The sequence below is a fragment of the Fusarium mangiferae genome (assembly GCF_900044065.1).
Source record: "Fusarium mangiferae strain MRC7560 genome assembly, contig: FMAN_scaffold005, whole genome shotgun sequence".
Lineage (NCBI taxonomy): Eukaryota > Fungi > Ascomycota > Sordariomycetes > Hypocreales > Nectriaceae > Fusarium > Fusarium mangiferae.
The window spans coordinates 628,815-654,690 of NW_024573925.1; the positions used below are offsets into that span (position 1 = coordinate 628,815).

The 25,876-nt window shown below is 47.6% G+C and overlaps 10 protein-coding genes across 10 annotated transcripts; 4 read left to right on the forward strand and 6 right to left on the reverse strand.

Annotated features, from left to right (window-relative positions):
- Positions 1 to 17: 17 nt before the first annotated feature.
- FMAN_07134 (uncharacterized protein) lies at positions 18 to 1,709 on the reverse strand (the record flags this gene model as incomplete). The annotated part of the gene is made up of 5 exons (XM_041830721.1): positions 18 to 543; positions 598 to 1,069; positions 1,116 to 1,393; positions 1,447 to 1,621; positions 1,670 to 1,709. The coding sequence occupies 5 exons, from the start codon at positions 1,707 to 1,709 to the stop codon at positions 18 to 20; spliced, it is 1,491 nt and encodes a 496-aa protein (XP_041681356.1).
- Positions 1,710 to 2,224: 515 nt separating this feature from the next.
- Positions 2,225 to 5,598, reverse strand: FMAN_07135 (uncharacterized protein; the record flags this gene model as incomplete). The annotated part of the gene is made up of 10 exons (XM_041830722.1): positions 2,225 to 2,293; positions 2,340 to 2,490; positions 2,540 to 2,725; positions 2,769 to 3,669; positions 3,728 to 3,915; positions 3,964 to 3,997; positions 4,047 to 4,378; positions 4,431 to 5,047; positions 5,108 to 5,432; positions 5,483 to 5,598. The coding sequence occupies 10 exons, from the start codon at positions 5,596 to 5,598 to the stop codon at positions 2,225 to 2,227; spliced, it is 2,919 nt and encodes a 972-aa protein (XP_041681357.1).
- Positions 5,599 to 6,195: 597 nt separating this feature from the next.
- FMAN_07136 (uncharacterized protein) lies at positions 6,196 to 9,425 on the forward strand (the record flags this gene model as incomplete). Its single annotated transcript, XM_041830723.1, has 8 exons — positions 6,196 to 6,471; positions 6,611 to 6,719; positions 6,769 to 6,882; positions 6,932 to 7,222; positions 7,268 to 7,900; positions 7,959 to 8,070; positions 8,116 to 8,394; positions 8,450 to 9,425. The coding sequence occupies 8 exons, from the start codon at positions 6,196 to 6,198 to the stop codon at positions 9,423 to 9,425; spliced, it is 2,790 nt and encodes a 929-aa protein (XP_041681358.1).
- Positions 9,426 to 9,694: 269 nt separating this feature from the next.
- Positions 9,695 to 11,621, reverse strand: FMAN_07137 (uncharacterized protein; the record flags this gene model as incomplete). Its single annotated transcript, XM_041830724.1, has 2 exons — positions 9,695 to 11,190; positions 11,243 to 11,621. 2 exons carry the CDS (start codon positions 11,619 to 11,621, stop codon positions 9,695 to 9,697), a joined length of 1,875 nt encoding a protein of 624 aa, XP_041681359.1.
- Positions 11,622 to 14,050: 2,429 nt separating this feature from the next.
- FMAN_07138 (uncharacterized protein) lies at positions 14,051 to 17,632 on the forward strand (the record flags this gene model as incomplete). The annotated part of the gene is made up of 5 exons (XM_041830725.1): positions 14,051 to 14,163; positions 14,213 to 15,372; positions 15,419 to 17,427; positions 17,498 to 17,553; positions 17,602 to 17,632. The coding sequence occupies 5 exons, from the start codon at positions 14,051 to 14,053 to the stop codon at positions 17,630 to 17,632; spliced, it is 3,369 nt and encodes a 1,122-aa protein (XP_041681360.1).
- Positions 17,633 to 17,662: 30 nt separating this feature from the next.
- Positions 17,663 to 18,871, reverse strand: FMAN_07139 (uncharacterized protein; the record flags this gene model as incomplete). Its single annotated transcript, XM_041830726.1, has 1 exon — positions 17,663 to 18,871. One exon carries the CDS (start codon positions 18,869 to 18,871, stop codon positions 17,663 to 17,665), a length of 1,209 nt encoding a protein of 402 aa, XP_041681361.1.
- A 37-nt stretch (positions 18,872 to 18,908) lies between these two features.
- On the forward strand, positions 18,909 to 19,511 carry FMAN_07140 (uncharacterized protein; the record flags this gene model as incomplete). The annotated part of the gene is made up of 1 exon (XM_041830727.1): positions 18,909 to 19,511. The coding sequence occupies one exon, from the start codon at positions 18,909 to 18,911 to the stop codon at positions 19,509 to 19,511; it is 603 nt and encodes a 200-aa protein (XP_041681362.1).
- Positions 19,512 to 19,702: 191 nt separating this feature from the next.
- Positions 19,703 to 20,395, reverse strand: FMAN_07141 (uncharacterized protein; the record flags this gene model as incomplete). The annotated part of the gene is made up of 1 exon (XM_041830728.1): positions 19,703 to 20,395. One exon carries the CDS (start codon positions 20,393 to 20,395, stop codon positions 19,703 to 19,705), a length of 693 nt encoding a protein of 230 aa, XP_041681363.1.
- A 397-nt stretch (positions 20,396 to 20,792) lies between these two features.
- FMAN_07142 (uncharacterized protein) lies at positions 20,793 to 22,865 on the reverse strand (the record flags this gene model as incomplete). The annotated part of the gene is made up of 4 exons (XM_041830729.1): positions 20,793 to 21,891; positions 21,939 to 22,102; positions 22,152 to 22,247; positions 22,296 to 22,865. The coding sequence occupies 4 exons, from the start codon at positions 22,863 to 22,865 to the stop codon at positions 20,793 to 20,795; spliced, it is 1,929 nt and encodes a 642-aa protein (XP_041681364.1).
- A 1,255-nt stretch (positions 22,866 to 24,120) lies between these two features.
- FMAN_07143 (related to 2`-hydroxyisoflavone reductase) lies at positions 24,121 to 25,020 on the forward strand (the record flags this gene model as incomplete). The annotated part of the gene is made up of 1 exon (XM_041830732.1): positions 24,121 to 25,020. The coding sequence occupies one exon, from the start codon at positions 24,121 to 24,123 to the stop codon at positions 25,018 to 25,020; it is 900 nt and encodes a 299-aa protein (XP_041681365.1).
- Between the last annotated feature and the right edge of the window lie 856 nt (positions 25,021 to 25,876).

Consider the following 25,876-nt stretch of genomic DNA (forward strand, 5'->3'; position numbering starts at 1 on the left):
TACCTCAAGTTCCAACATCATGCAACAAGAACTTTTGTCTGTGGTAAGAGAGTTGTCCATCTCTCTCCAGGCTTTCTGCTCCACATCCGCTTCAACGCCTCAATGCCCTTCAGCAAATTTCCAAATCCACTTCGTGCATGATGTCTTCTCAAAACATTCTCAAAATAAACCTTGTGCTCTTCAAGCTGCGCATCTGAAGCTGCCACAAAGGTCGTCCAAACCAACATATGAGCTACTGGAGAAGTTTCTGGAAATTGTTCTAATGCTTCGATGAAGCGCTGGACCCGTGCTACTGACTCGGGATTGGTGGGTATAGGATCTAGATCGAAGAAGTTGGATGTATGGTCGGAGAGGACTTGTTGAAGATAAATATCTCGAGCTTGATACACGAGACTTGTGACTTGTGAGAAGAGCGGCGTATGCTCTGGATAGAGCTGGAGGCAGTGGTTGAGACAGCCAAATAGCTGATCGGTTCGGGATTGGGATGAGATCATCTGGAGACCTGTTTCTTCACCAAGATGCGGAGCGGCATATACTCGGATCCTGTGACACTGTTAGAATGCCTGTTTCTATTCGGTATTAGTTGTATGTACTTACTTGTGAAGCTCTCGCATGATGAAACCAGCTAATATGCCAGTACCCAGCCCTTCCTTTCCGCCAATAGCGTCCAGCGCTGACTCGAGCATTCGAAGAAGAACAGGAAAATCTGAGCCTCCCGTGACGAGCACAGATGTCATTAGTAGCAAAAGGCTGATGAGTACCGAGTGCTGTGTAGTTTGGTTGTTGCATATGAGTTCCTGACGTTGTCGTAGACCTTGAAGAGTTCGACCCAGTAGTTGATATGGATCTGGGACGTAAGTATCATATTTGTTGGTTCCAAAAGCAATATACTGCTTCTGGTTCTTCTTAAAATTATTATCGAGCTTGTTGATGTGGAAGTGAAAGGCTGAGACTGTGAGGACGGCATCCATAACTAGTTCGTCTTGTTGAGCGAGCGGAAGAAGGAGGTGACGCCAGTCGTTGTGAAGGCCGTCGATGGCTACCATCTCAGTCGATATGCAGCGTGAGACTAGAATGTGTAAGTACCGGGAGAATGAAGTGAATACCGGACTTACATGTCATGAATAGATTCCTCTTCCACGCTGGCATGTTATCTGGAACCCCCTTCAAGAAGAGTGTCATGAAAACCTCACGGTCTGCAGGCGATTGTGAATTTGCTAGGACAAGATCATAGATCCCAGTGTCTGATGTGATATACTCTATATCATCGTCTTGTTGATCATCATTGTCATCATGATGAGTTTCCGTGAGTTCCGGGTTTGTATCTGCGGCTGAACTTGATGCCGACGATGCTGATGCGTCCTTGTCAGCTGAAGAGACCTTCCATTCATTCCTGTGATGAAATCAGTATGTTGCATGGAGGCACGAAGATGATATTGCACATACTCTTCATAAACCCTGTCGATAGTCTTGCCTGCCCACTTTCCCCTCGCAGCAACACCCTTGTTGAACCGATGTCGAATACCAAGGCCACTGCAACTCAAGCCTCTAGAAGTACACTTATCACAGCTCGGCTCATTTCTATCACAGTGAATACGTCGCTTCGAGCATTCGTGGCAACCTAGTCACATGTTAAAACCTTGCTAAGTCAAGATGGCGTTGTACTGACCCTTCGTCTTTGGTACGTATGCACGTTTCTTTGGCGGCATCGCAGGTATCGGATAAAGCCGAGATGAGCTAAGATGATCGACGCTCGGCACACAAAACTCGGTATCTCAGGCGAGATAACAGCTGGTACTTGCGTGGCTGGGGAAGAGTCAAGGGGAAAATTCCTCTGTCTTTAGAATTTTGCAAGCATCAATGTTGGGGATCCGGAAACTATGGCCGACGTTGCGGGGAATCGGTTGGAGCTTTGTCTCCGCAAATGCTGGTCAAAGATTGGATGGGCACTAAGCCAAAAATGGAGGGTAAAATGAGAGCACCAGTGGTACGTTAGACTCGGTCAGGTCACTGGTGGCTGTCTTGAGCGGGTAGCTGCATGTCTCTTCGGCGCTAAGTACGGATGCATACGTTAAGGCTCTCCGTCTTCACTGCAATTTTAACACGCTCTGGAGCCTTCCGGATTAGGCATTCCTGTCCAGGATCCACGGTAATAATAATGGTGAAGTATTATGAATCTTGAAAGGGAGAAAAGAAACCATCCGTAGGCCGGTGTATATGCCATCTAATTGATTACTTCTTCAAAGCCTAGTGCTGCTATTTGCTTTTTGTACTCTTGTTGCTGCCGTATGTCCTGCACTTATTAGTCACGCTCCATTTCTATTAATGGAACCTCGTACCTCTTCCACAGTATTGTTGATGATATATCTCGTAACTCGAACTTCGCTTTGTTGCCCGAGGCGGATGGCTCTGGAAATCGCTTGGCTCTCGACGCTGGGATTCCATTGTAGTTCTGTGATGAAGATTCGATTTGCGCAAGTCAAATTCAGCCTAGAATAATGTAAGTCTACGGATCCCACTACAAGAGTAATTGACTTGCCCAAATGCTCCGGTTCCTGTTGTCATGATAAGAACAGGAGTCTCATCCTCGTTATCAAACTTAAGGAGCGTAGCCTGTCGTTGGTGCAGTGGGCTCTCGCCGTCGAGTTGAAGGTATGGAATTTTAGCCTGTTCCAGATGTCTTGATATCAAATACAGCGTTCGTGTCCAGCAAGAAAAGATAATACTGTTGATTGTTAGAATATCACAGGAATTCGATATAGGCATACCTTTTTGTTTTCCATAGATCCTTTTGAACATCCTCAACCAAAGCCCGTATTTTCGTTGAAAATCCTTGTTCGTTGAAGTAACTCTCGTGATCATCTTTTGCAGCAGCACCCTTCCTCCGTTTCTTCGGTCTCTCACCGTTTGCCAAAGCTTGCTCATCTCGAGGAACAGAAGATTCTTTGAACCATCTGATGCAGACGGGGCACCGTCTTTGTGCCTCAGGTAAGTGCATATTTGACTCCTCAATGCACTTCGAGCATAGAATATGTGAGCATTCGTCATCAAACATTCTTTTCGTTAAGTCGCGTCCAAGTATCGGCATCGGCTCCTCACATCCCACGCAGGATATCTCGCCATATTGACCAGCAGTTCCAACTACGGCCTCTCGCTCTTCCAAAAGGCTTCTTCGATGCCATGAGAAGAGCTTTTGATATGTTCCGTGGTTGCAGACAATTCGCAGCTGAAGCCACATCTGGAACATGCCAAACTGTGAGCTCTTTTTGACTTCGCCCATGCGATGCTGCATGTTACGTAGAATGACAGCCTTTGTTTTGTCGTACTGATCTCGCTCTTGCGGACTGAAATCCAAATGCCGGACAAACTGCCTTGTTTTGGGTAAGTTGAGGACCTCTCTAGTTCGGCGAAGACACAGTGCTTCGAGGAGTAGGACTAGGCGATCCCTTACGAGCTCCGGTTCGTCGAATGAGTTATCGAATGGTGTTTCTATCCACTTTCTGAACTCGGATGCCTGGTCGAATGGTTCGGCGCGAATGAAGCGGAACAGTGAGCCAATATCGGTGAGCTTATTTTGGATGGGTGTCCCAGAGAGGCACCACCGAGAGTTGGCGTGGAGATATTCACACGCCTGGAAGAATTTGGTGGATGGACGACGGATGATATGAGCTTTAAGCCCCCCCAGTTAGTCAGGCATCTCGATAAGCGCAGCAGCAAGATGGCTCACCTTCGTCAAGGACTATTCGATACCAGCCCAATTGGTATAGCGGTGAATTCTTTCCTTTCCCTACTAGATACTCGGCAGTGAGCGTATGGTATGTTGTCACTACGATATCTGGGTCTTCTAGCTCTTCGGCGGTCTTTGGTCTCTTTTCGCCATGGTACTTAACCACTCTGATACCGTTCTGTAGGTGCCTGTACGGGGTCAGAAATGTCCCCCTAGTGAAGTCTCGTGACACTTACTTCTTCACCTCGTTCATCCACTCATCGACCAATACTGAGTTCGTCAGTAGCTGAATCAAGCGTGATAATGAGGAGAGACTCACAAGCTGCTGAGACTACAACCAGGGTAGAACGAGAGAATTTGAGAGACCTCCTGCTCTTATGCTCTGCATTTTTGCCCTCGGCCCACTCTTGGCCATTTTCAAGAGTTTTCATGATCAAAGCGAGGATGGAAAGCGACTTTCCCATCCCCATGTCATCGGCAAGAATACCGCCGCCTTTCTCCTCTGGCCGTATATCCTTACGTCTCTTAATGATTCTATGTCGATATTGGACTTTCCCATCGCCATGCTTGATCTCTTCCCAAAGTCTGTACCTCTCGTTGATGTGCCCAGACTCTCTCTCAAGCATAAAACCAAGTGCTTCCTTCTGATGTCTATTGCCTTATTAGCACCACGGTCAACTGGGCTCTAGTTCGGGTACGCTACCTTAGCAACCGACGGGTCACCCTGTCACCACCTTCAACCATCTCAAGTTCGCGGTTGTTCTCGACTGTTTTGTAGACCTCATCCACCATCTTCCGCAGTTGATCTTCCTTGCTAACTTTCTTCAGGGCGCTATCACTGACAGCCAGTCCAGTAATCTGGACTTCATCGATCCCGGTATCTTGGACGCTAATGCTCAAGAAGTGCGGATTCTCGTAAGCAACACCATGTCTTCCGTGGCTAGATCTCTGAAGCCACAGCTTTCCATTGGAGAGCCTTTTGCCAATATCCAACGCCTTAGATCGCAGGCCATAGATATTTATGTCGACTTTCACCCTAGCATCCGCGGGTTTGTTTGCGCGGCTTATGACCTCTCTCAGATCGCATCTCAGAGCCAGTGGCTGGATATCGACTGAAGGTTGCGTCATCAGAAGTAAGAGAGTCTGGCCTGCGGCTAAAGGCAGATGTCCAAAATGATCCCCATCACCAGGGAAGCTAAGCATAAGTTGTTTCTGATACTCCGTTGGCGTAAAGCACTGATAAGCTGAGGTTTCTGCTGCCAGTCTTTCATCTATGGATGACATGTCGACAGGCACTAGTTTCACTTCGATGTTATGAAGCTAAATCAAATGAGTGACAAGCCTTAGCTGAGTAACATGATTGAAGGTGTATGTAATTACCATGCCGTAATGAACTATGACGTCGACATCTTCCGGTAGTGTTATGGGTGTTGCATTTGACCGACTTGGCACAGAAACCTCAGGTGTCATAGCCGACCCTTCCCGAGAGCTTTCGGTGGGTAACTGAAGGAATTGGAAGCTTTCAAGAGAAGTAGGCATGTCTAAGGGGAAGCTCTCTGCATCATTGGGGTGAGGCGTATTCTGAAAACCGTTCATGTCGAAGTCCATATCAAAATCTACCTTTCCAAGTTGTGGGTCAACGTCTAGACCATAATTTTGAGAATATTGGTGCATAGAGACACCTTGTTCTGGAAATAGAGAATCGCTGGTTTTTATCATTAGTCATAGATTGAATTGATATGGAAAGCTACATACATCTGAGTGTTTGTAAGACTCGACTTGAGGTAGTTATCAGCCTCAAGATCGTCTCCATTTAGAGCCCACCAAAATGCTTGTGAGGTTGCATCAATCGATCCATTGTTACCGAGCATTTGCGCACTAAACGCATCGCCGATGTAGGGATCTTGGTCTTTCTCTACTCCCAGCTCGTCGCTAGCGTGAGACACATGCTGCTTGTCGTCACTTAAGGGATTAAGAAGATCCCGCAAGTTAGACGTATTGTCGATATTTCGAACTTTTCAGACGCAATGAAAAGTGTCTGATTCTGAACGGCGTACTGCTGAAGTATTAGAACTTTGAAGGCCAAGTCCTTGCTGACACACGGGAAATACAAGAATCAGGCTGTGTAAGCGCGTGTTCCATGCAGGAGATCCCTGAAGTCTTTGACCCAACGTCGAATCAGAACCTCTGTTTTCAGCCCACTGCAGCTCGCTTGGCCAAAAAGGCAGACCCGCCTTATCATATCTGGTTCGCTGTGCAGGTGTGTTGCCCAGCGATTGGATGGTAAGGCTTGAAAATGTAACACCGCCATTAAAGGCTCCCAGCAAGGCGACTTTGAGGCTCTCCTCTCTACAGTTAGGCTGCCCTTGGGTCCTTCACCGCTGGTCCTGTCTTTCTCATTATTTTAGTGGCCTTTTAATGCTGGATCTCCAAGGGCTTAAGCCAGTGTCACTCAATCGCTCATCACGATGGACCGGCTTTATGAATTAGCTGACGGTTTCAGGAGGTCCCTGAAGTCCCACCACGAAGAAGAGTTCGAAAACACGACTGATGGAGACATGCGAAAAGAAATCCGGGATATTCAATTGTTACGAGATAAAACAAACAACATGATGGATATGAATCGACTGCGGATGTTTCTTGACGGCATGGAAGAACTCGAGAAAGTCCTCTTGCAGCTCGAGTTTCCTGGCACGAGAGGTGTGATGTCAATGGTTTGGGGCTCAGTGAAGTTCTTACTGAGGGTAATTGTTGGCCTCCGGTTCATACACGGGACGCAGCTAAACGCTCACAGACTACCAACACTACTGAAAAGGCTTTGACGGAGTACTCGATGTTTACGGACTCCTTGGAGCTCACCTCCTGGCCTTGACTCAATTCAAGGAGTTATTCCAAAGGTTTCCGCCCGCCATAGAGTGTATAGTAAATATCTACGGTGACATACAGCGGTTTCATTCCACAGTATACAAGCTTTTCTCACTTACAGCAAAGCGTAAGATATCCTTTGCAAAGATGAGTCTCACTCTGCTGACTTATTAAAGTATGGCAACGGCTTCAGAGATCGGTTTGGGATGACGCGAACGCCCTATTTTCAAAACTATCCGTCTCTCTAGGCTCACACGCTAAGTTCATCAAAGGACATTATTCCACACAAGGTGAGTTTCTAAGCCACAGGAAATCAACGGAAAGACCTAATTTCTAAAGACTATAACTCCCTTCACGCGGCCTTCCAGCAATACTCATATGGCCTCAAGTCAACCTGGAAAAACTTCGAGACCGACGAAATAGTCCGACGCCGTGAAAGAAAGTACGAAGTGACTCAATGGATCACCTCTTCTCGGAAGATGCAACGATTGCATAACGAATTTCGCGAGATGGTGATCTGCCCCAAGAGTGGTCGTTGGCTTTTCCGAAACTACAGCGATATTTCAGAATGGATGGGAGAGGAAGACCCTCCTCACTCAGCCATATGGCTGCATGCGAACGTCGGATATGGTAGGTATTCCCCAGAGACATTCAATACGATGCTGATGAATCCAGGCAAAACGGTACTTGCATCACTAATAGTTGATGAACTAAAATCATCGAAACTCCATAATACCATGCCCTCGTTTCCAGACGACGGTAAAACATGCTACTTTTACTGCCAAGAGAACGACATTGAACACAGAAACCATATTGATATCCTGAAAGGCATACTACTGCAGATGGTAGAGGCCGAGGACTATATAATCCCATATTGCTACCAGGAAAAGGTCTCCAGTGGAGGCTCCACCCTAATTGATGCAAAACTGGCTGAAAAGCTCATCAAGACTTTCATCGAGTTCTCTGTAAGGCACTACATCGTGATAGACGGAGTAGATGAATGCCATGGAGCCGAGATTCAACAAACTGCCAAGTTCTTTAAGGATCTGGTGTCGGCATATGATACGCAGATTAGATTGGGGCATCTGAGAGTTCTTTTCATCGGCCGAGAGACATCTGATACTAAGCATATACCTGGAGATGATTGCATCAGTATAGCGCTCAGGCCCGAGGACAACCACGACGATATCAGAGCTTTTGTGGAGAAGAAACTTCCAGAGTTCTCAAAATCAAGTCACCGTTTGGGTTTCAGTCTTTCCGAAGCTGATAAATCAGATGTTGAACGCATAATATGTCATCAAAGCCAAGGTCAATATGGAATACACCGTACTACTGCAGATTCAGGCTGATCCACCATTCATTTTAGACTCTTTTCTCTACGCACATCTAGCCATCGAGTTCCTTCTACAACAGGATACCAAAGGTGGCTTGCTAACCCTACTCAGACAAGGGATACTACCCACGAAGCTAGGAGACATGTAGGCACTCTGATACTAGTACTTGACTTCAACTTACCATTTCAGGTATGAAAGATTGCTGGACTCCGTCAAGAGTAATCTCACGGCCCAACCAGGAGGTTACACGAGGTGGGAGAGATCAAAGCTGCTCTTTGGATGGCTGATATGTGCCAAACGACCACTTAGATGGAACGAGATACAAGCAATTTTATGCTTCGACCCTCATAAGCTTCATATAGATTTTGAGAATGACATGTTACGACAAGATATGGAGACGTATCTCGGCTCCATCGTTCATGTCCTTGACGGAGGCTATATTCGACTGATTCATTCAACTGCATGCAGGTTAGTCTTGTCTGAGAAGCGTTAATGGCAAGTGGCTAAACCTTTGTTCTTCCAGATATATCATAGAGAACAGGCATATCAGTGAGAAGCAAGTTCAGTGCCAGCTGACTACTATGTGTCTCAGATACTTGACCCTTCCTTGCTTTATCCAGGACATCAACTACAGAGAGCACCAAAGAAGCGAGCATGCAAAATTGGGCTGGTTCGCTTTCCAGGATTACGCGTGCGCCCATTGGCTTCATCATACCGACACCTTGATCAGAGAGTGCAGTGAGGTCTTTACCTCTGAGACCTTTCGAAATGTTGCAGCAGAATTCACATTTGCTTTGAAGCATTTTGTCAATACCCATCGTGCAGACTTAACCACCATCAAGCACGTTGAATTAGTCGCGGACCACATAGAGAAGTTCGTCGACTTGGAATTCTATGAAGACCTTTACTTTCTCTGGAACCACATGTACACTCACCAGCGAGGGGATTACGCGACGCGAAACGCCGTTGGCATTAAGCAAATCGAGAATGGACTTAAAGACAATAGAACGCAACTAGAAATTCTCTTTGTCAATCACCAAAAAGTCGGTGATGAGGATACTGTTGACGACTATTATGGCTCAAAGCCTTACAAGTGTAATCGCACACTCTGTCGTTTCTTCCATGCCGGCTACAATAACGCACGAGACCGAGATAATCACGGAAAGCGACACGAGAGACCTTTTCAATGCCCCATATCCTGCAACGCTGCTCCTCTCGGTTTTGTAAACAACAGGGACAGGGAACGGCATGTCAGTATTTACCATGCGGAACTTGGCGAAGGCCCCCCCATCTTTGAGACCTTGAGCCGTCGACAGGTCTCCGGAAGATTCGTGTGCCAAATTTGTAACAAGACATTCACGAGAAACATCAATCTCAAGAGCCACGAGCGAAGTCATTTTGGAGACAGGCCTTACTCTTGCACGACCTGTAGGAAAGCCTTTGCTAGGATTAATGACTGTCGAAGGCATGAGAAGATACACGCGAAGAGGGGATATTGATACAGAGGGAGAGAAGCTGGATTCTAGGTTCTACGTGTTGATTGATATAAGCTCCCAGAGAGAAAGCTCGACTGCAAGTAACACATCTAGCTCAGCATTTGGACTTTTATACCACATTCCCTGAGCAATTTTACAGCACTTAGAGTTTACCGACATCACTTAGGGACTGTGGCCTGTACTATCTTGCCTCGCTGGAGAGCATGTGCTGCCAAGAGAATATGCAGTGATAATTTGGTCTGCGAACACTAGGTTGGCATTAAAAAGCTGGCCTACTTATCCTTTGGCTCCAGATCAACACTCTGGAACTTGACGCCAGTCCAAACTGCCATGTCTTCGAACAGAGCTAAACCGACTCTCCTATAACTTCCACCAGGGGCTTTGAGTATCATTATAGCAACTCCGGTTTCCTGGTGATAACTGCCAGTTTTGCCCAAGAGAAGATACTCGCATTTCCTCCCTGCGAATTCAACATCTGAAGCTGACTCCACAAGATCCAGCATTGTAGACAGTGTGCACCGCTTATGAGGGCTTATATCGCTGAACTGAAGTATTCGACAGAATAGCCTAACCTTGGCTGCGGTCAGAACCTCGATCTTGGCGTCCTCAACCTCCATCGGGTCTTCGAACCGGATCTTTCCATCGACTGATACCCAGGACCAACTGGGAGCTCTCTTAGTGTGTCTCTCCTTCACTCTTCCGTTATCAGGCTTGTACCATGCCAGAAGTTGGATAAACCATCGCTCCCAGTGACCGTAGATATGAGAGTCTCGCCAGACCTTTTGTAACTCAGTTGTGATACCCGTAACCGCTGGCAACCTATCTTCGGGGTCTTTCAGCTGCCGTTGTGTATACTGAACAATGATGGTCTTCCAGAGATAGAGTTTCTCTGAATCATGTGTTCCGTAGGATGGTTCACCCTCCTCGTCGAAGGAAGCCCACGGTAATGACTCAAGATGTTGCTGGTATTCTATACCGATATCATTTCCCGTGACGCTCTGCAGTTCAGTTTCCTGGCACTGCCAAAGGAGTTGGTAATCTGAGAAAATGAGCATACGGGACGAAAGCATGTACTCTTGAAGAGTCCATCCCCTTTTGTCTAGAGGATGGTTGGGCCGATACGGGCTTCCTGACAGATAAACAGTCCTTATACTTCCATCCTTCATCGGTATGTCGAAGTGATTCTCCGGCAAATACGTAGAATTCTTGCCAGGCAAGTTTCCCAAGAATCCTTCACATGCTCTTGTAGCAGTCCCAGCAGCCAATGTTATAGCAGCGTTCTTGTACGTTGTCGCCATCCTGCTAATTTCTCGTCTCTTATCATCTGCGCAGTTTTGAATGATGCACAATCTATCCACCCAGAGATGAGAAAACCCCAGTTCCCGAGCCACACGTATTGCGTCTTGGACAGACTGTTCCAATTCTTGAAGTTTGATCTCCTTTAAGAGATCTTGCTCGTTATTTAGGCGTAGTTCTGATAGTCGGCTTTGCATTTTCGGGTCCGGTTTCCCCCAACAGTAGCTCAAGGCGAGGTATGTTCCTCGAGCTTCTTTCTCATTGATCTGTAGCTGTGCAGTATGGCCGCTGACATTTATTACACGCGTGGGAAGGACGATGTCTCTTGAGTATTGACACTTTTGATGACCCATGCTTGGTGCATGGGGACTCATACAAGCCTCTATCAACATTTTAGCGGATGAATAAACCTCCGGGCTTGAAACATCTCTGCGTAGTGGCCGTCGTTTTATCAAGGAGGAGAGGGGATCATCTGGGAAGGCATGTTAGACGAGGAAGCAAGAAGAAGAGGACTTATCCCGAACTTTCTTTCACAAATGGATAGAGCAAGATACTTCCAATTAGGCCATTCACTCGACCAGTCAAGGTATTTAGATTCGAGCTTTTGCCTCCTGAATTCGGTTTTGAGTTCCAGAAACGTAGAAGTCCCTCGTTGTTCCAGATATGGTGTCCAAACTCTTTCAATCCAGCATCCAAAATGAACTTGCACAGGTCACAGCCAGCTCTGGCTGAACTCAAGAGACTCTGCCGGGTTTTGTGGACATAACCAGAAGAAGAGTTCAGATCCTGTAGCGCTTGTTGGGAAAATAAACGTGTACAAGCATCGCATAGACCTATGTATCGTTGCACCCGCGCTCTTTTAAGTGCTGGCAGGTCGTGGCTCGTATCTACAGGCCTCTCCATTCCCGTGTGAGATTGTAGCTGGTTAATATGGACAATCCTGAGTTCATATCTACGCGCAGTCGACCAGGATAGACCACTACCTCAGGAGAACGTTGGGTATCGGGTTCAGGCTGCAATGGGATTGATGAACGGTTTACGGAAGAAAGCTCGCAAGATCGGGCTGACTGAGTGTCGCTCCCTTGAGGACTTGGAGCTTGAAAAGCTGGCGGGGCGTGGCGTGTCCAGATGGGTTAAAAATGCAGTGAAGAATCTCTACAGGGATGATCCTAGTTGGAAGAGATGCGAGTGCTACCTGGCTATGTGGTGAATATCCAAGGACAAGTGCTCCGCGATCTCATCCTACTAACATTTGGGGTTTAGCCATAGAAGTAGGTATAGTCCCTATGTAGAGTGAATTTGATGTGAATAGCAATGCCAACAGCTCATCCCAGGCCAGGCGTTGATCAAGATGAAGATTATCGCATTTGTAATTCTAGGCTGACACAGCCATTGTACTTGATGTTGAAGTGGAACGCAAGGTCCGCTAAGGCATAGCCACTCTAGTGCTGACATAGGGCTGGGATGTCAACATTGGTTAAAAATGCAGTGAAGTGATTTCGTTTTGCAGTTCCCCTGCATAATCCTGGTGCGGACCTTCGGCCAACCATTAGAAATAAGACCATGTCAGATTGATCGTCTATCGGCTACTAGATTTTCAATGAACTGATCAAGTCCTGTGAAAGTACGCAAAGGGAAAAGAACAAGAGAATTTGATGAGGCACGAGAGTATCACCCCAGTAACAGCCCAACTTACAATGGATATTGAAAAGGTCAGATGGCACCGACTGAGACGCTTTACACAGATCCAGGGATAAGTCTTTCAGATTCTAACTTGCTATTATAAATTACCTGAGACCTGGATCAGTCGCTGGACATGAAGTATCTCTGTTGATGAAACCCGATAAATCGTCCTGATAAACTTCACTATAGGTAGAGCCAGAGCAGGCAGAGGGAAATCATTCAAAATAATCACAACTACTGCCTATTATATGACCTCGCGACAAGTGAGCAAACTCAGTGAATCGTTCATGTTTGTGATTCTGGCAGTCAGGGCTATAGGGACTTAGGGTCGAATGGGCGATGTCGAAGCCTTGACTCTCAACTAAATGCTCACCCATCTTAATCGATCGGGAGAGGAAGGCTTTGGGATGGGTTAAAAATGCAGTGAAAGTATGCCCCTATTCGCGTGCAAGATCGAGAGCGAGGCACTAGCGTAAGCCAATCGCTGTTTGTTCGCTAAGGCAACCAGGTCAGGCTTGACTAAAAATGCAGTGAAGTGCCGTGCACTGCCAAATTCTGACTTCAAGGCGGGTGATGAGACCGTTACCCATTGTCACTTCACGGTATCTATGATTGTTGAAAAGACTTATCCAAGAACTAGCACTCCAGTTAAACTCGTCTGTTCGGACTCTTTTACCAATCTGCGCTGCGACTTGTACTCTTAATAGTACATGAATTGAACTTCTGAAGTAGTGTTGAAAGCCCCTCTGGTTATTATCTTCGCAATGGGAGGCCCTGTAATACAGGGCCTGTAAGACAGCAGAGGTTGACCTGATCCCGATGGGTTTTCAGTGAGTCGATACTGTTAATAAAAACGAGGACAGTAAATAAAAGAGCAAAATGCGAAACTTAGAAATGAAAACGCCTATCCATTTCGTAAAAATACCGACGAGCTGTTCATATCGGCATGACGACTCTTATAGAGCACAAGCAGCCTGCAAACCCACATATTTGGTGTGATTAGTCACTAACAAAGCCCTGAGAGTGTTATAATTGCAGTGGAGTCACGATCTATGCACAGGCCACTAACATTTTAGCAAAACACTAAAACCTGCAACATTCCAGACAAATCAAATCTCGACACTTCTTGCAGGTCGATCTATCTCAGGGTCTGACACAATCGGATATGGAAAGGCACCATTCCCCACACGGCGATCAGGAACAAAGCCATTGTCGCCACAACCACGACCGCAAATAGCCTAGAGACACCAGAAATGGCATCACCAGCAGCCTCGTTCCCCTGTGGCTTCACCCTAACACGACACCTTTGAAGCCATAGACCATCAATTGTAAGAGTTTGCATCATGCCTGGAATGTATTCGACTCGTGGCGCGACGTCCCATCTTCTGTCTGGACGGCCTGCCGAAAGGTTAACGGCGCATCGGCATGTTCAAACCGTGAAGTGATCCGAAAGCCCGGAGTGAACGAGCCAAGACTGTTGAATTGAAGTTTGATGGCGATCTGGACTCCGGCATGGCTTTGGGCGAGTGTTGGTGGTGGAGAGGGTATATAGAACGAGCCTTGCCATCGCGCAGCGTCCCTAGGGGAGCGTTTTTGACATTGGCATTCATTCATTCACTCATTCTTTGCGCTTCACCACTCCTTTCAACATGAAGCTGCTACTCACACTCATTCTATCGGCCTTGGTTGGCCTAACATGCGGTCTCGCATCGACAGATACCATCACCTGGGGAGGCGACAACTCCCGAACAGGCTACCAAACGTACAAACCCCAGTTCCCTTGCCCTTACTCACACTAACTGACTTCTGAGTAACCATAACATGGATCCCGCGATCGTAGGAAGTCCTCAGTTCGACATCGTCTTCAAAACAGCCCTCCCAGGAAAATACGTCGGCGCAGCAGAGCAAATCTTCTCGCAACCTCTCGTCTACACTCCTTCAGGCGGGACGACGCAATATGTTTATCTCGCGACGACTCAGAATAATATTTATAAACTCGATGCAAAGACCGGTGTTATTCTTGCATCGCGCAACATTGGAATTCCGTTCCTTACTGCTGATTTGGACGGTTGTGTTGATGTCAACCCTACTGTTGGCGTCACAGCGACTGGTGTTATTGATCCTGATACCGATACGTGGTATATCACGTCAAAGACTTATGTTAATCAGAATGCGGGTCAGGTTCCCCAAGGAAGACCGGCTGGAAGGTATAAGATCCATGCTATCAACGTGAATGATCTTTCGGAGCGACAGAACTTTCCCGTTGATCTTGAGGGTACGATTGCGAGGAATAATCCAGAGAGGATGTTCACCGGCGGTATTCACCACCAACGACCCGGATTACTCCACACAGGACAATACGTCTACGCCGGCTTCGCATCGCATTGTGTGCAGTACAACTTCACCGGCTGGATCATGGGCTGGGACAAGACCACCGGCCAAATCGTCGAGCACTGGGCTTCCGAAGGTCTCGGCGTAAGCAGTAACATCTCTGGCGCAGGAATCTGGCAATCTGGCGGTGGTCTTGCCTCCGACGACGCAGGATCAATGTTCTTCGCTACTGGAAACGGCTACGCTTCTCAGTTATCCACCATTCCTGTCAATGGCTTCACGCCCCCGACTGCGATGGAACAAGCGGCTATTCACATGTCCATCAACAGTGATGGTACGCTCTCGATTGTGGATTTCTTCATGCCGTTTGAGAAGCAGGAGCTTGATGGTGCGGATAAGGATCTGGGAACGAGTCCACTAGAGATTCTGCCGAGTCAATTCTCGTGTGGTGATATCAAGAGAATGGGTATTGTTACCGGCAAGTCTGGAAAGACGTATTGGCTTAATCTTGATGATCTTGGTGGTTATCGCAATGGTCCCAACTCGAAGGACAGAGTCATCCAGACGTTTCAGAATGAGAATTCCGTGTACGCGGGCGCTGGTGTTTATCCTCTCGAAGGAGGCTACATCTACATCAACGGTACGCCTACCAATCCCCCCTCTATGGTTCGTACTGACAGTTCTAGTGATCCAATACCCAACGCACGTCTTCAAATTCTCCTGTCTCAACAACACACCCTACTTCACAAAAGTCGCCGACTCACCCACCAACAACGCCTACATCCTCGGCGTAAGCCATGGCACAACAACATCCCTCAACAACCAAGAAGGTACAGGTCTCCTCTGGGTATCCGACGTCCAAAACACAAACTTCAAGATCTACGACGCTGTTCCTCAGAGTGGTTACCTCAACGTCATTCGAAACTTCACCATTGTGGGCATTACCAAGTTCAGCAGGCCTGTGTTTGGTGATGGTATGGCGTATATCGGCACGACGGTGGGATACTTTTATGGTCTTGGGTCGACGAACAAGTTTCCGCTCAATTGCACGAGTTCGATCGACTTTGGGACCGTGGACTTTCAGGGAAGCGGAGTGCAGCTTGTTAATTGCACGGCAGGCTTTGATCTCAGCGTCACAGGTGTTGCCCTTGCAGATGGTACGAACTACAACATCAGTCAGACGCCCAGTCTGCCATTGTCGATGTCTGCGGGGGATACTTTCCAATTCGCGGCACAGTTCACGCCCAAGAGTGTTGGAAGATTGGGCACTACCATCAATATTCAGACTTCAGGTGTGCCGGATGCATCCTATAGCAAGTCTGTCAAGGTCAGGCTTACTGGTGTCGGTAAAAGTTCGAATGCCTTGTTAGATATCAGTCCCAAGGCTGTGGTTTTCACTGGTCTCGTCACCGGTACGCAAGCTGAAGCTCAGAGCGTTCTTATCGGCAACGATGGATCTAGTGATCTGCAAGTCTCTTCAGTTCTGTACTCCAACGCCTCTTCATCCGGTCCATTCACCACCTGGTCGGGTACAGGCAGTCTCACTGTCGGTAAGTTCACACTGACTGGTATCCCAAGCACAGTCCCCGGAGGAAACGACACTGCCATCTCTGTCAAGCCAGACACTTCCGTTACGGGCAACTACACAGCTTGGGTCAAATTCGTCACCACCGGAGGTAATGCCACTGTGTCTTTGTCTGCTGCCGCTGGCGATCCTCCAACCGCTCTTCTCGAGTTCCAAACACCTGACGGAAGCGGCTGGGTCAAGTACGATCCCAAGAATCCCTTTACCTTCGGAAACGTCACAGAGAATACCTCTAGATCTCTCAAGTTCCGCGTCTCAAACACCGCCGCTCCTGGCGGTGTCAAGCTCGGTCTCACCGTCTCCAAACCACCCTTCGGCGTTCCAGGCATCATCAAATCCGCCAACCAGATTGATCTCGCCGAAGGAACGCTCATTGCTCCAGGTCAAAGCCAAACAGCAACGTTGACATGCACCGTCCCCAAAAGCCAATGGAACCTCCCATCATACAACGGTACCGCCCAGTGGACTATCAACACCAACGATCCAACGTGGTCTTTCGAAAAGCGTGCAGTGCAATTCTTCTGCAATGCTGTCTCTGAACAAGCTGCTCCCCTTCTCCCCAATGGCCAAGGACGGTATCAATACGTTGGCTGCTTCAAGGAGAACAATCCCGGCCGCCAACTCTCCAACCAGCTTTATGCCAACAGCTCCAACACTAATGAGATGTGCATTAACTCCTGTGGTTCAGAAGGCATGGCATTCTGCGGAACGCAATATCGAAGCGAATGCTGGGCAGGCAATAAGATCCCCACGCAAAAAGTCGATGATGCAAACTGTAACTTCGACTGTGCGGGTAGTCTGAACCAGATCTGCGGTGGAAATGGCATTGATGGCAGTGGAGCTTATATCAGTCTCTTCGCTGATACACTTCAGTGGGATGGGTCCTATGCAAGTGTTACTACAAGTAGCAGTGCGAGCGCTGCGACACCTCAAGGACCTTTTGTGAACCCTGGTGTTGGTGGTTACACGAGCATTGGGTGTTATACTGAGGCTACTAATGCTCGAGCACTTCCTAATGGGAGGGGGAATAATCCACCCACTGTTGCGAATTGTGTGCAGGCTTGTAGTAATGAGAACTTTGTTTATGCTGGTGTGGAATATGGTGGAGAGGTAAGTTACCCAGCTTTCAGCACTGGTCCCCAGAGATGTGCTAACAAGAGTAGTGTTATTGCGGGAATAGCTTCAGCGATGGGTCGGTGCCTGCTCCGATCACCGATTGCGGTATGCTTTGCAATGGTGAGTACTCATACTTGAGTTTGTTCAGGGACATACTGACATGACTAGGCAACTCGAGCGAATACTGTGGTGGTCCTAGCCGTCTGAACGTCTATGAACTCAATGCCGTCTACAGTAGCTCATTACCCACATCAATTGGGGCGTTTTCATCAGCTAGTAGCATGGGCTCCTCGATCGCTGCCTCTTCAAGTGCTGCTCTCTCCGTGTCGAGCTCTGGTTCAGTTGCATCGACCAGCATTGCAGCTACGTCTAGCTCCTCAAGCACCTCCCTCCCATCTTCCTTGACCTCAACAAGTGGAAGCTCGTCTTCTATTAGGGTGTCCAGCTCAACCTCGAACGGCGCTTCTACTAGCACGGGCTCAGTCAGCAGTTCGATCTCAGCTCCAGTCTCAAGCAGTATATCCACAAGCTCCACGAGCTCTTTCAGCACCTCACTGAGCGTGTTTGGCAATTTCGCCGGTGGCCTCAACAGCGCATCCTCTTCCGCCTCCAGCTTTGTAGCGACATCCTCTTCTGGGAGCTCGGGTTCAAGTATTGCAACGAGTCTCTCGGTCTCTGGGGGCTCGAGCAGCTCGGTTTTCAGCTCTTCCACGAGCGGCGCAGCAACGAGTGCTTCTTCGACTGCCAGCAGCAGTAGCGCCAGTTCTTCTTCTAGATCTACAGCCTCTACTTCGTCGACGACAACTTCTAGTGTAAGCTCAAGTACTTCTTCAACCACATGGACGACCTTCGCCACACTCTCTTCAACAAGCTCGCGTGTCTCCACTACTACGACAACCAGCACGACTTCGTCAATCTCGAGTGCAGGACTCTCGAGCGTGGTATCGTCAAACACGCTGCCTTCGAGCGTTTTAAGCGCCCCTTCTGTCAGCGGGCTATCATTGGTGACGACGTCTTCCATCGTCAGTCGCCCCTCATCTACTACGCTCTCATCAGGTGCCTCGGCTGTCTCTTCGTTGAGCTCCTTGGTTGCGGGAGGTCCAGTCGGTGTTTCATCCATATCTAGCGTCGCATCTACCACTGTGACATCTCGTTCGACTTCCGTTGTATCTTCCTCAACGACGTCTTCGACTACAAGCTCATCCACCTCATCTACATCGGCCACCTCTAGCACGACATCACGAGCCAGTTCTACGACCACAACTAGCTCCAGTACTTCAACTACCACCAGCTCCACAACCTCGAGGGCTTCCTCAACTACTACTAGTACTACCAGTACCACCTCAACATCAATCAAGCCAACAGCAACAGGCCCTTCAATCTCCGACACAGTTGGAACGTGGGCTTTCCAAGGCTGCTGGACAGAAGGCTTCCTCATCCGCGCCCTCAACTCCAAAGCCACCGCCAGTGATGGCATGACCCTCGAAAGCTGCGCTAGTTTCTGCAGCGGCTTCACTTACTTCGGTACCGAGAACAGTCGAGAGTGTTACTGTGGTAATCAGCTCAATTTCGGAAGTTACCAAGCCCTTAACCAAAAGGACTGCTCTGCTACCTGCGCAGGTGACAAGACAGACTACTGTGGTGGCACGCTTCGCTTACAGCTGTACAAAGCTGGTGCTAAGACTACAACTACACCATCTGTGGACCAGGGTAACAAGAACTTCACAAGCTACTCATGCGTCTCGGAGCCTTTCCTCGGCCGTTTACTGCCTCAACTAGTCATGAACGACGGTAACTCCATGACGATTGATACATGTCTTGAGAAGTGTTGGATGTATAAATACGCAGGTGTCGAGAACGGTCGCGAATGTTGGTGCGGCAACACCATCAATTGGCAAGGTCTTCTACCAACTTTTGGTCAGGGCAAGAATGTTTCCATGACGGACTGCAACATCGGCTGCCCTGGAAATAACCTTGCATATTGTGGCGGTCTGGCCAGGATGAATCTGTACATTAACAAGTCTTCAGCTTTGGCGTTTTTGAAGAAGCATAAGAGACGGCATGCGAAGGGATTTTGAGGTGGAAACGGTGTGGATTTTGGAATTGGAGTTCGGATTATATAGACATTTTCCTTCATATATCTACATTCGTTACAAAGTCCCTTCTCCATTCTGAGATGTCATACGTCTTTGATCGAAAGCTCGCTGTCCATGGGCTTAAGCCAAGGGGTTGTGTAGACGTGAACTTCCTCAGCAGTGAAGGGTGGGGTCTAAGCAAATGCAAACTTGAGTCCCTCGTTCTCGACAGCCTGTCTAACACCTTCCATCTTCTCAATCTTTCTGACATGCTCATAATAATGACTGTAACCTTTCTCCAGATCAATCTCCACCTCATGCGCCCAACGAGCAAAGATGTAGACGTTGAAGTCCACGAAGGTTAAAGCATTTCCGACGATATACTCCCGATTCTTCAGCGCATCATCTATCCTCTTAAAAGATTCATGAATAACCTCCCTTCCCTTGGCACGAATCCTCTTGTGGTCTGCAACATCATCACTGAATCTCCCAGGACGCAGCCAAGCTCCATATCCAAGACCGTGCAGTGTGCCCGATAGAAAGACAAGCCACTCCAACACTTTGGCTTGCTGAACAATTCCAATGCCTACAAGGTCCTCTTTTGGGAGAAGCGAGGATATGTAGGTTAGAATGGCTGGCATCTCGGTGATGACTTCGTTGTCAACAGCTAGAGCGGGTACATATCCTCTTGGGTGAATAGACCGATACTGAGCGTTGCTGAAGCTTCCGTCAGCTGCTTCGACTCCATTGGGTCCGAACTTGAGTCGAGCTGCATCAAAAGGGATCTTGTAGTGACGAAGGATCGCGTGAGGAATCAGGGAGCAGGATCCATTTGCTCGATAGAGTGTCAACTTGGGCATATTGATAGATTCGGTGGTAGACCCCATATTTCCTTCTTGATCACGCGGGACAGAGCATGCTTCAATTGTGTTGCGTGTAGTATCGTATTGTAGAGTCTTATATATCATGGCGGCTAACGTTGCGCTACTTGGCAATCTGTCCTTTCAACGTCATAGCAACGCCCTTCGGGTCAATACCAAGACGAGCTGACAAATGCCAATGTCTGCAGGATCATTTCCCATGTAGTTTCCAATTTCCTTCTTAACTGGTACCTTTTCTATCTGTCGCCGATTCTCAATTTGGCACATTGCATGTCTCGCCGCTACACTTTTATCAATACCATGCAAAAGCTCACTCTTTCACCAGCAGCACAAAGCAAAGTGAGTTCCAAATCAAGATGAATCTATTAAGTTCACTGCCAAAATGCAAGGGTATCAATAATCTCTAGCGTCCAGCGCTTAGAGAATTCAAAATCGGCGCAACTTCATCACTCATCTCCCATCTCCGTTTCCCCAACGGCAAAAGCGCGTTAAACCTCGCCATCCATCCCTCCGAAACACATCTGCACAGCGGAATGTTATTCATGCCCGCAGTACCCTCTGCCTGAATCCACGTCTCCAGCCTCGCTGTATTCTGTAAATCCAGTGGATCATCACCGATGTTTATGTGGTTTATTGTCGGAACGCAAGAACATGCTGCTTCGGAGAACACTAGCCACGCCCATACTACCAACGCACTCATTGAAATGGTGAGATAGGATGTTGGGTCAATGGATTGGGTCTGGGGCTCGTTTGCTTGGAGATCAGATTCGCATTGACGAAGAACTGCAAGGGCGTGCAGTAAGGCTCTTCGACTCTCAGGCGTTTTGGCCCATATGTTTAGCTGGGTATGAAGCTTTTGCAATCTCGGACGAACACCAGCTTCATGTTCCGGAGGTACAATTGAGGCCATGGCTACTGAGTTGATCATCCGAGGATCAGCGTAAAGCTGAAGCCCTTGAAGATGATAGGTCATCAAACACTCCGAAATCAAGCATTTGATATTCGACATCGCCAGGGCTTTAGCCCTCACTGGATCTTCATCATAATCACCAATGTAAGCAGTAAAAGGAAACTCTCTAACCTCAACAGCATGGAAACATTGATGCTTCAATCTCTCAATATCAGCTTTCCACGCCTCAAGCTGCCATGCCAGAGACGAAGTGGAATTCTGTGTTGATCGACCCGCCTCTGTACTCCGACGAACAATTTGAGTCTGATTCCAAATTGCAGGTAATAAGCCACACAGAGCGAGGTGGATATCTTCAAAGAGGAGAAGAGGTTTTGCTGGGGTGTTGGGGTTGGCAATGACTTCTGAGAGTTTGAAATTTGAGCGGTCTGTTGGCTCGAGGGTGATGCGTTTGAAAAAGATGTTGAGGCCGTAGGCGTTCCAGAGGGAATAAGTAGCTGGCATTGTGAGATCGATTTCTTCTCTGAATAGTGTTGGGGCTTGAAAGCGGGCTATTGAGAGGTAGGTGTCGATTTTGAAGAGGGAAACGATGAGTCTAAATAGGTCAGCATCGCATCAATGGAGTGGGAGCAATGAACTTACCGCTTCCAGCGATCTCGGATAGTCATGAGCCATGGGACAAAGGTTCCGGGATAGTGAACGCGTTGTTGCTCAGCTGCGTTATCGCTGTTGAAGAACTCTGCTTCTCGGAGAGCTACAACGAATGTGCCTCGTAATAATGATGCTTTAGAAACCAATTTCTCATTCTAGAATTGAGGTCAGCAGGTACGCAGTGACGGTGTGAAGGCTACCTACTCCATGATAAAAAGCAAAGATAATGTTCATGAGGATGGCTTGATATGTTTCGAAGGGCCAAGGTTCATCATATTCATGTCGAGATCTGGGGTTCGCCTAAAGTCCATGTTAATCTAGGAACAGCTGTCAGGCTAAATGACTTACGATCCAATCAGAGAACGCGCCCATCAACGACTCATGCAGTTGTAGAACTACATCCTCAAACTCATCCGGATTTCTCAGCCAGCAGCTGATCATGGCTATTGATACAGATACCAAGAGAGAAGTTTCCATAGTGACATAAGAAGGTCCATGGAGAATAGGCCATGTATCATGAAACCTCCCAAAGTATTCTTTTGAATTTCCCTCGATCCAATTTTTGTCAAGTGCAGGTACTGGAGTATCCTCACCAATCGGAATCTCTCCAGATCGAACATGATTAGCGATTCGCTTGAAGCCCGCTTTGGTCTCGTCATTTGGTGAGATTTGCGGTGTTCCTGGTGTGAGATTCTGTATCAGGGCCGGCGAAGTAAAACCATTGGCCACCGCTCTAGGATCTGCAGTGTCCTCGCTTGGACTCTTACTCCCGCTGCTACTCTTGGATGCGTGTTTATAAGTGCAGTTAATTCCCCGCTTGACACAGAGAGTGCACTTTGTACCACCGTCGCACTTGGTCTTGTTCGCATGGCACGCATCGCAAGCTCTTCCTCTTCTTGGATCTGGAGCTGTAGGCATATCATGCCGTGTCAGGTGGCGCCGCAGCAAGTCACTATGAAAAATTAATTAACACTGTAACTGAAGGAATACGGGGCAAGAATACGAGACATGTACTAACTTGCGTGTGAAGGATCGTTGACAAATCGGGCAAACGAAATTGCGCTCTCCATGGGTCGCTTGATGGCGCCTCAGATGTTCCTTTCTGATAAAGCTCTTCCCACAGTGGCATGTATGTCGACTGGGCGTTGGTTCAGCACTGTCAGCGGAGGATCTGATACATCATTTCACTACTGTTAGTCATGGTACATTACATACAGCAGAGAACAACATCCACTCGGTGATCCCACCTGTGGCTGGCCGTTACATACCTTCTATCACGATCACTGTGGGATATCTCCATGGCGGTGGATTATGACTGCCTTTGATTTGATATGAGGGTATCGAACCGAGTGGGATTGGATTGCGAGCCAAAAACTCGGTGTATTATTTATCGAATAGTTTAACTGGAAAAAAACCGAAGCCGATGCGCTGTTACGTATGCCTTGCATTGGGGGCCATCCCTTGAAGGTCGACTTGGTAATCGTGAGTGGGATTGCCGATGTTGAAGTGGGATATCTCAGCTCGGCATCCGCGGATGGGACAGAAAATTGGGGTAAACCGATTAGATTCGACCAGTCAGAGCCTCATATGCACAATTAAGGTTTTAATGGACCCCGCGGATAGATCCATTATCCCACTCGGTTCATCTCATCCCACTCAAGTCTGTCCCACGGAGTATCCCACCTCCAATTATCCCATCCCCATCCCATCCCATCCAGCTGGAAGCCACAGCAGAGCACAGACAGCACAGCCATCTGTGGCGGTCAGAATCATAAAGAAATGCTCTGTAAGTTGGGTGCCAAAGATTAAAGTGCCGGAGACATATTCCGGGGCAATCTATTGCTCATGTAATGAAGTGGGATGCACCTCTTTTTGGCTTGACAGGCTAGACTGGCAGCCTTATGATCGCCAATCTTCCGAACCTTCTATCTTAACTAAGCGGAGCTTCGATGGCGTCTGTAGCACGACTAATGGTATGATTAAGCATTGCAACTGTGTAAATGACGCCAAATATGTCGATAATTGTTGATTTCAACAACATATATAGATAGGGCCATCTCTCTTCAATTGCTATCCATTCCATCCATCCATCAATCAATCATCCACTCAGCAATTACTACTTTGACTACCTTAGCAACTCCAATCGACCAATCACATATTACACTCACATAAAATGTCTGCCTATAAAAACGTCGCTGTCGCTGGTGCCGCTGGTGACCTCGGCTCCGCAGTCTTCAAGGCCCTCGTCGACTCCAACAAATTCAACCTCACAGTCCTCACCCGCGCCGGCTCAACCTCCAAATTCCCCTCCGACATCAAGGTCATCGAAGTCGACTACGAGTCTCTCGACTCTCTCACATCCGCTCTCCAGGGCCAAGATGCCGTTGTCTCAACCCTCGGCAGTCTCGCCATTCCCAGCCAATCACTCCTCATCGACGCCGCAGTAGCCGCTGGCGTGAAGCGCTTCCTCCCTTCTGAGTTCGGCTCCAACCTTATCATCCCTAGCGTTCGAAAGCTTCCTGTTTTCAAGACAAAGGTTGATATCGAGGATAAGCTTACTGCTCTTGCGGATGAGGGCAAGATTAGCTATACCTTTGTTTATAACTCTGCTTTCCTTGACTGGGGCCTGAACCACGGCTTGTTCCTTGATTTTAAGAAGGCGGAAGCTACACTTTGGGATGGCGGCAACACTGAGTTCAGCACAACTACTCTCGCCAGTGTTGGCCAAGCTGTCGTTGGCGTTCTGACACATCCTGCCGAGACAAAAGATCGCGTTGTTTATATTCAGGATACTGTCGTCTCTCAGAAGAAGCTCCTCGACATTGCCAAGGAGCTCAACCCCAGCAAACAGTGGACGGTCAAGGAGGCCAAGATCGACGATGCTACTGCTGCTTCTGATGCCAATATCGCAAAGGGTATCATCGACTGGCCCACCCTTGCCGCCTACCTATACAGGGCTATCTTTGACCCCACTAGTGTTCCCAAGTTCCCCAAGCTTGATAATGAGCTTCTTGGTGTCAAGGGTGTCACCGATGAGCAGCTGAAGGAACTTGTCAAGTCTTTTGTCCAGTAGAGACACAAAATATATTGATAGATAGTTAAAAATCAAATCATTTAGTATTCATTTTCCTGTTTGACTGTCAAAAGTGTCGTGAACATGCCTCTCATAGTCTCATCTATACTGATACTTCCCCATTTGATATTAGAATAAGCCACATATACTTTATAAAATTCGGTTCTCTAAATAATTATCTTGATAACAAAATGTACTAATAAATATACATCAAATCTTAATGGCTCTTAAATATCCAGCATATAAGCTTCGACGGTATATGATAGAGTGGTGGCAGTGGTGTGTAAGAAATCATCCGGATCTCATTTGGTGGATAAGGATTGTATGACTATGTGAGTATAGAGAGTATTCTGGGAGGTGATGTTCTCAAGGAATTAGCTGCTCGTGGACTTCAACAAGTATGGAATATTCTGCTGAATCACTCTATTGTAGAATAATTCGTGTGCTTCCATCAGTCCTCTGCCACCGTGACAGTGTCTTTAAAAAAGTGACAGCCAAGAGTGATTGTTATTGTTCTTCTGGATTATATAGGCCGACATACAAATAGTTAGGAGCTGCGTTTTTCGTTACATCTAACTTGATTCACTCAAAGGTTATCTCACTAGGATTTATTACTCTCAGTCTTTACTCGGTCATATGAATTTTATGTTAGCTCAGGTCAACCCTCTGACCAGAACTTTTGCTGTGTAGGTAACTTGAGCTATCTTCGAATTACCACTTATAATACTTGCAACTTGGTGTTATTACTCCATACATATTCTATCTATTTCGACTGTGTTCAATTCCTTACAGAGGTCTTTCCTCAGATTAGGACCTCAGCCGTCGCTCTCTAATGTATCACGATGACTTCTTCAGC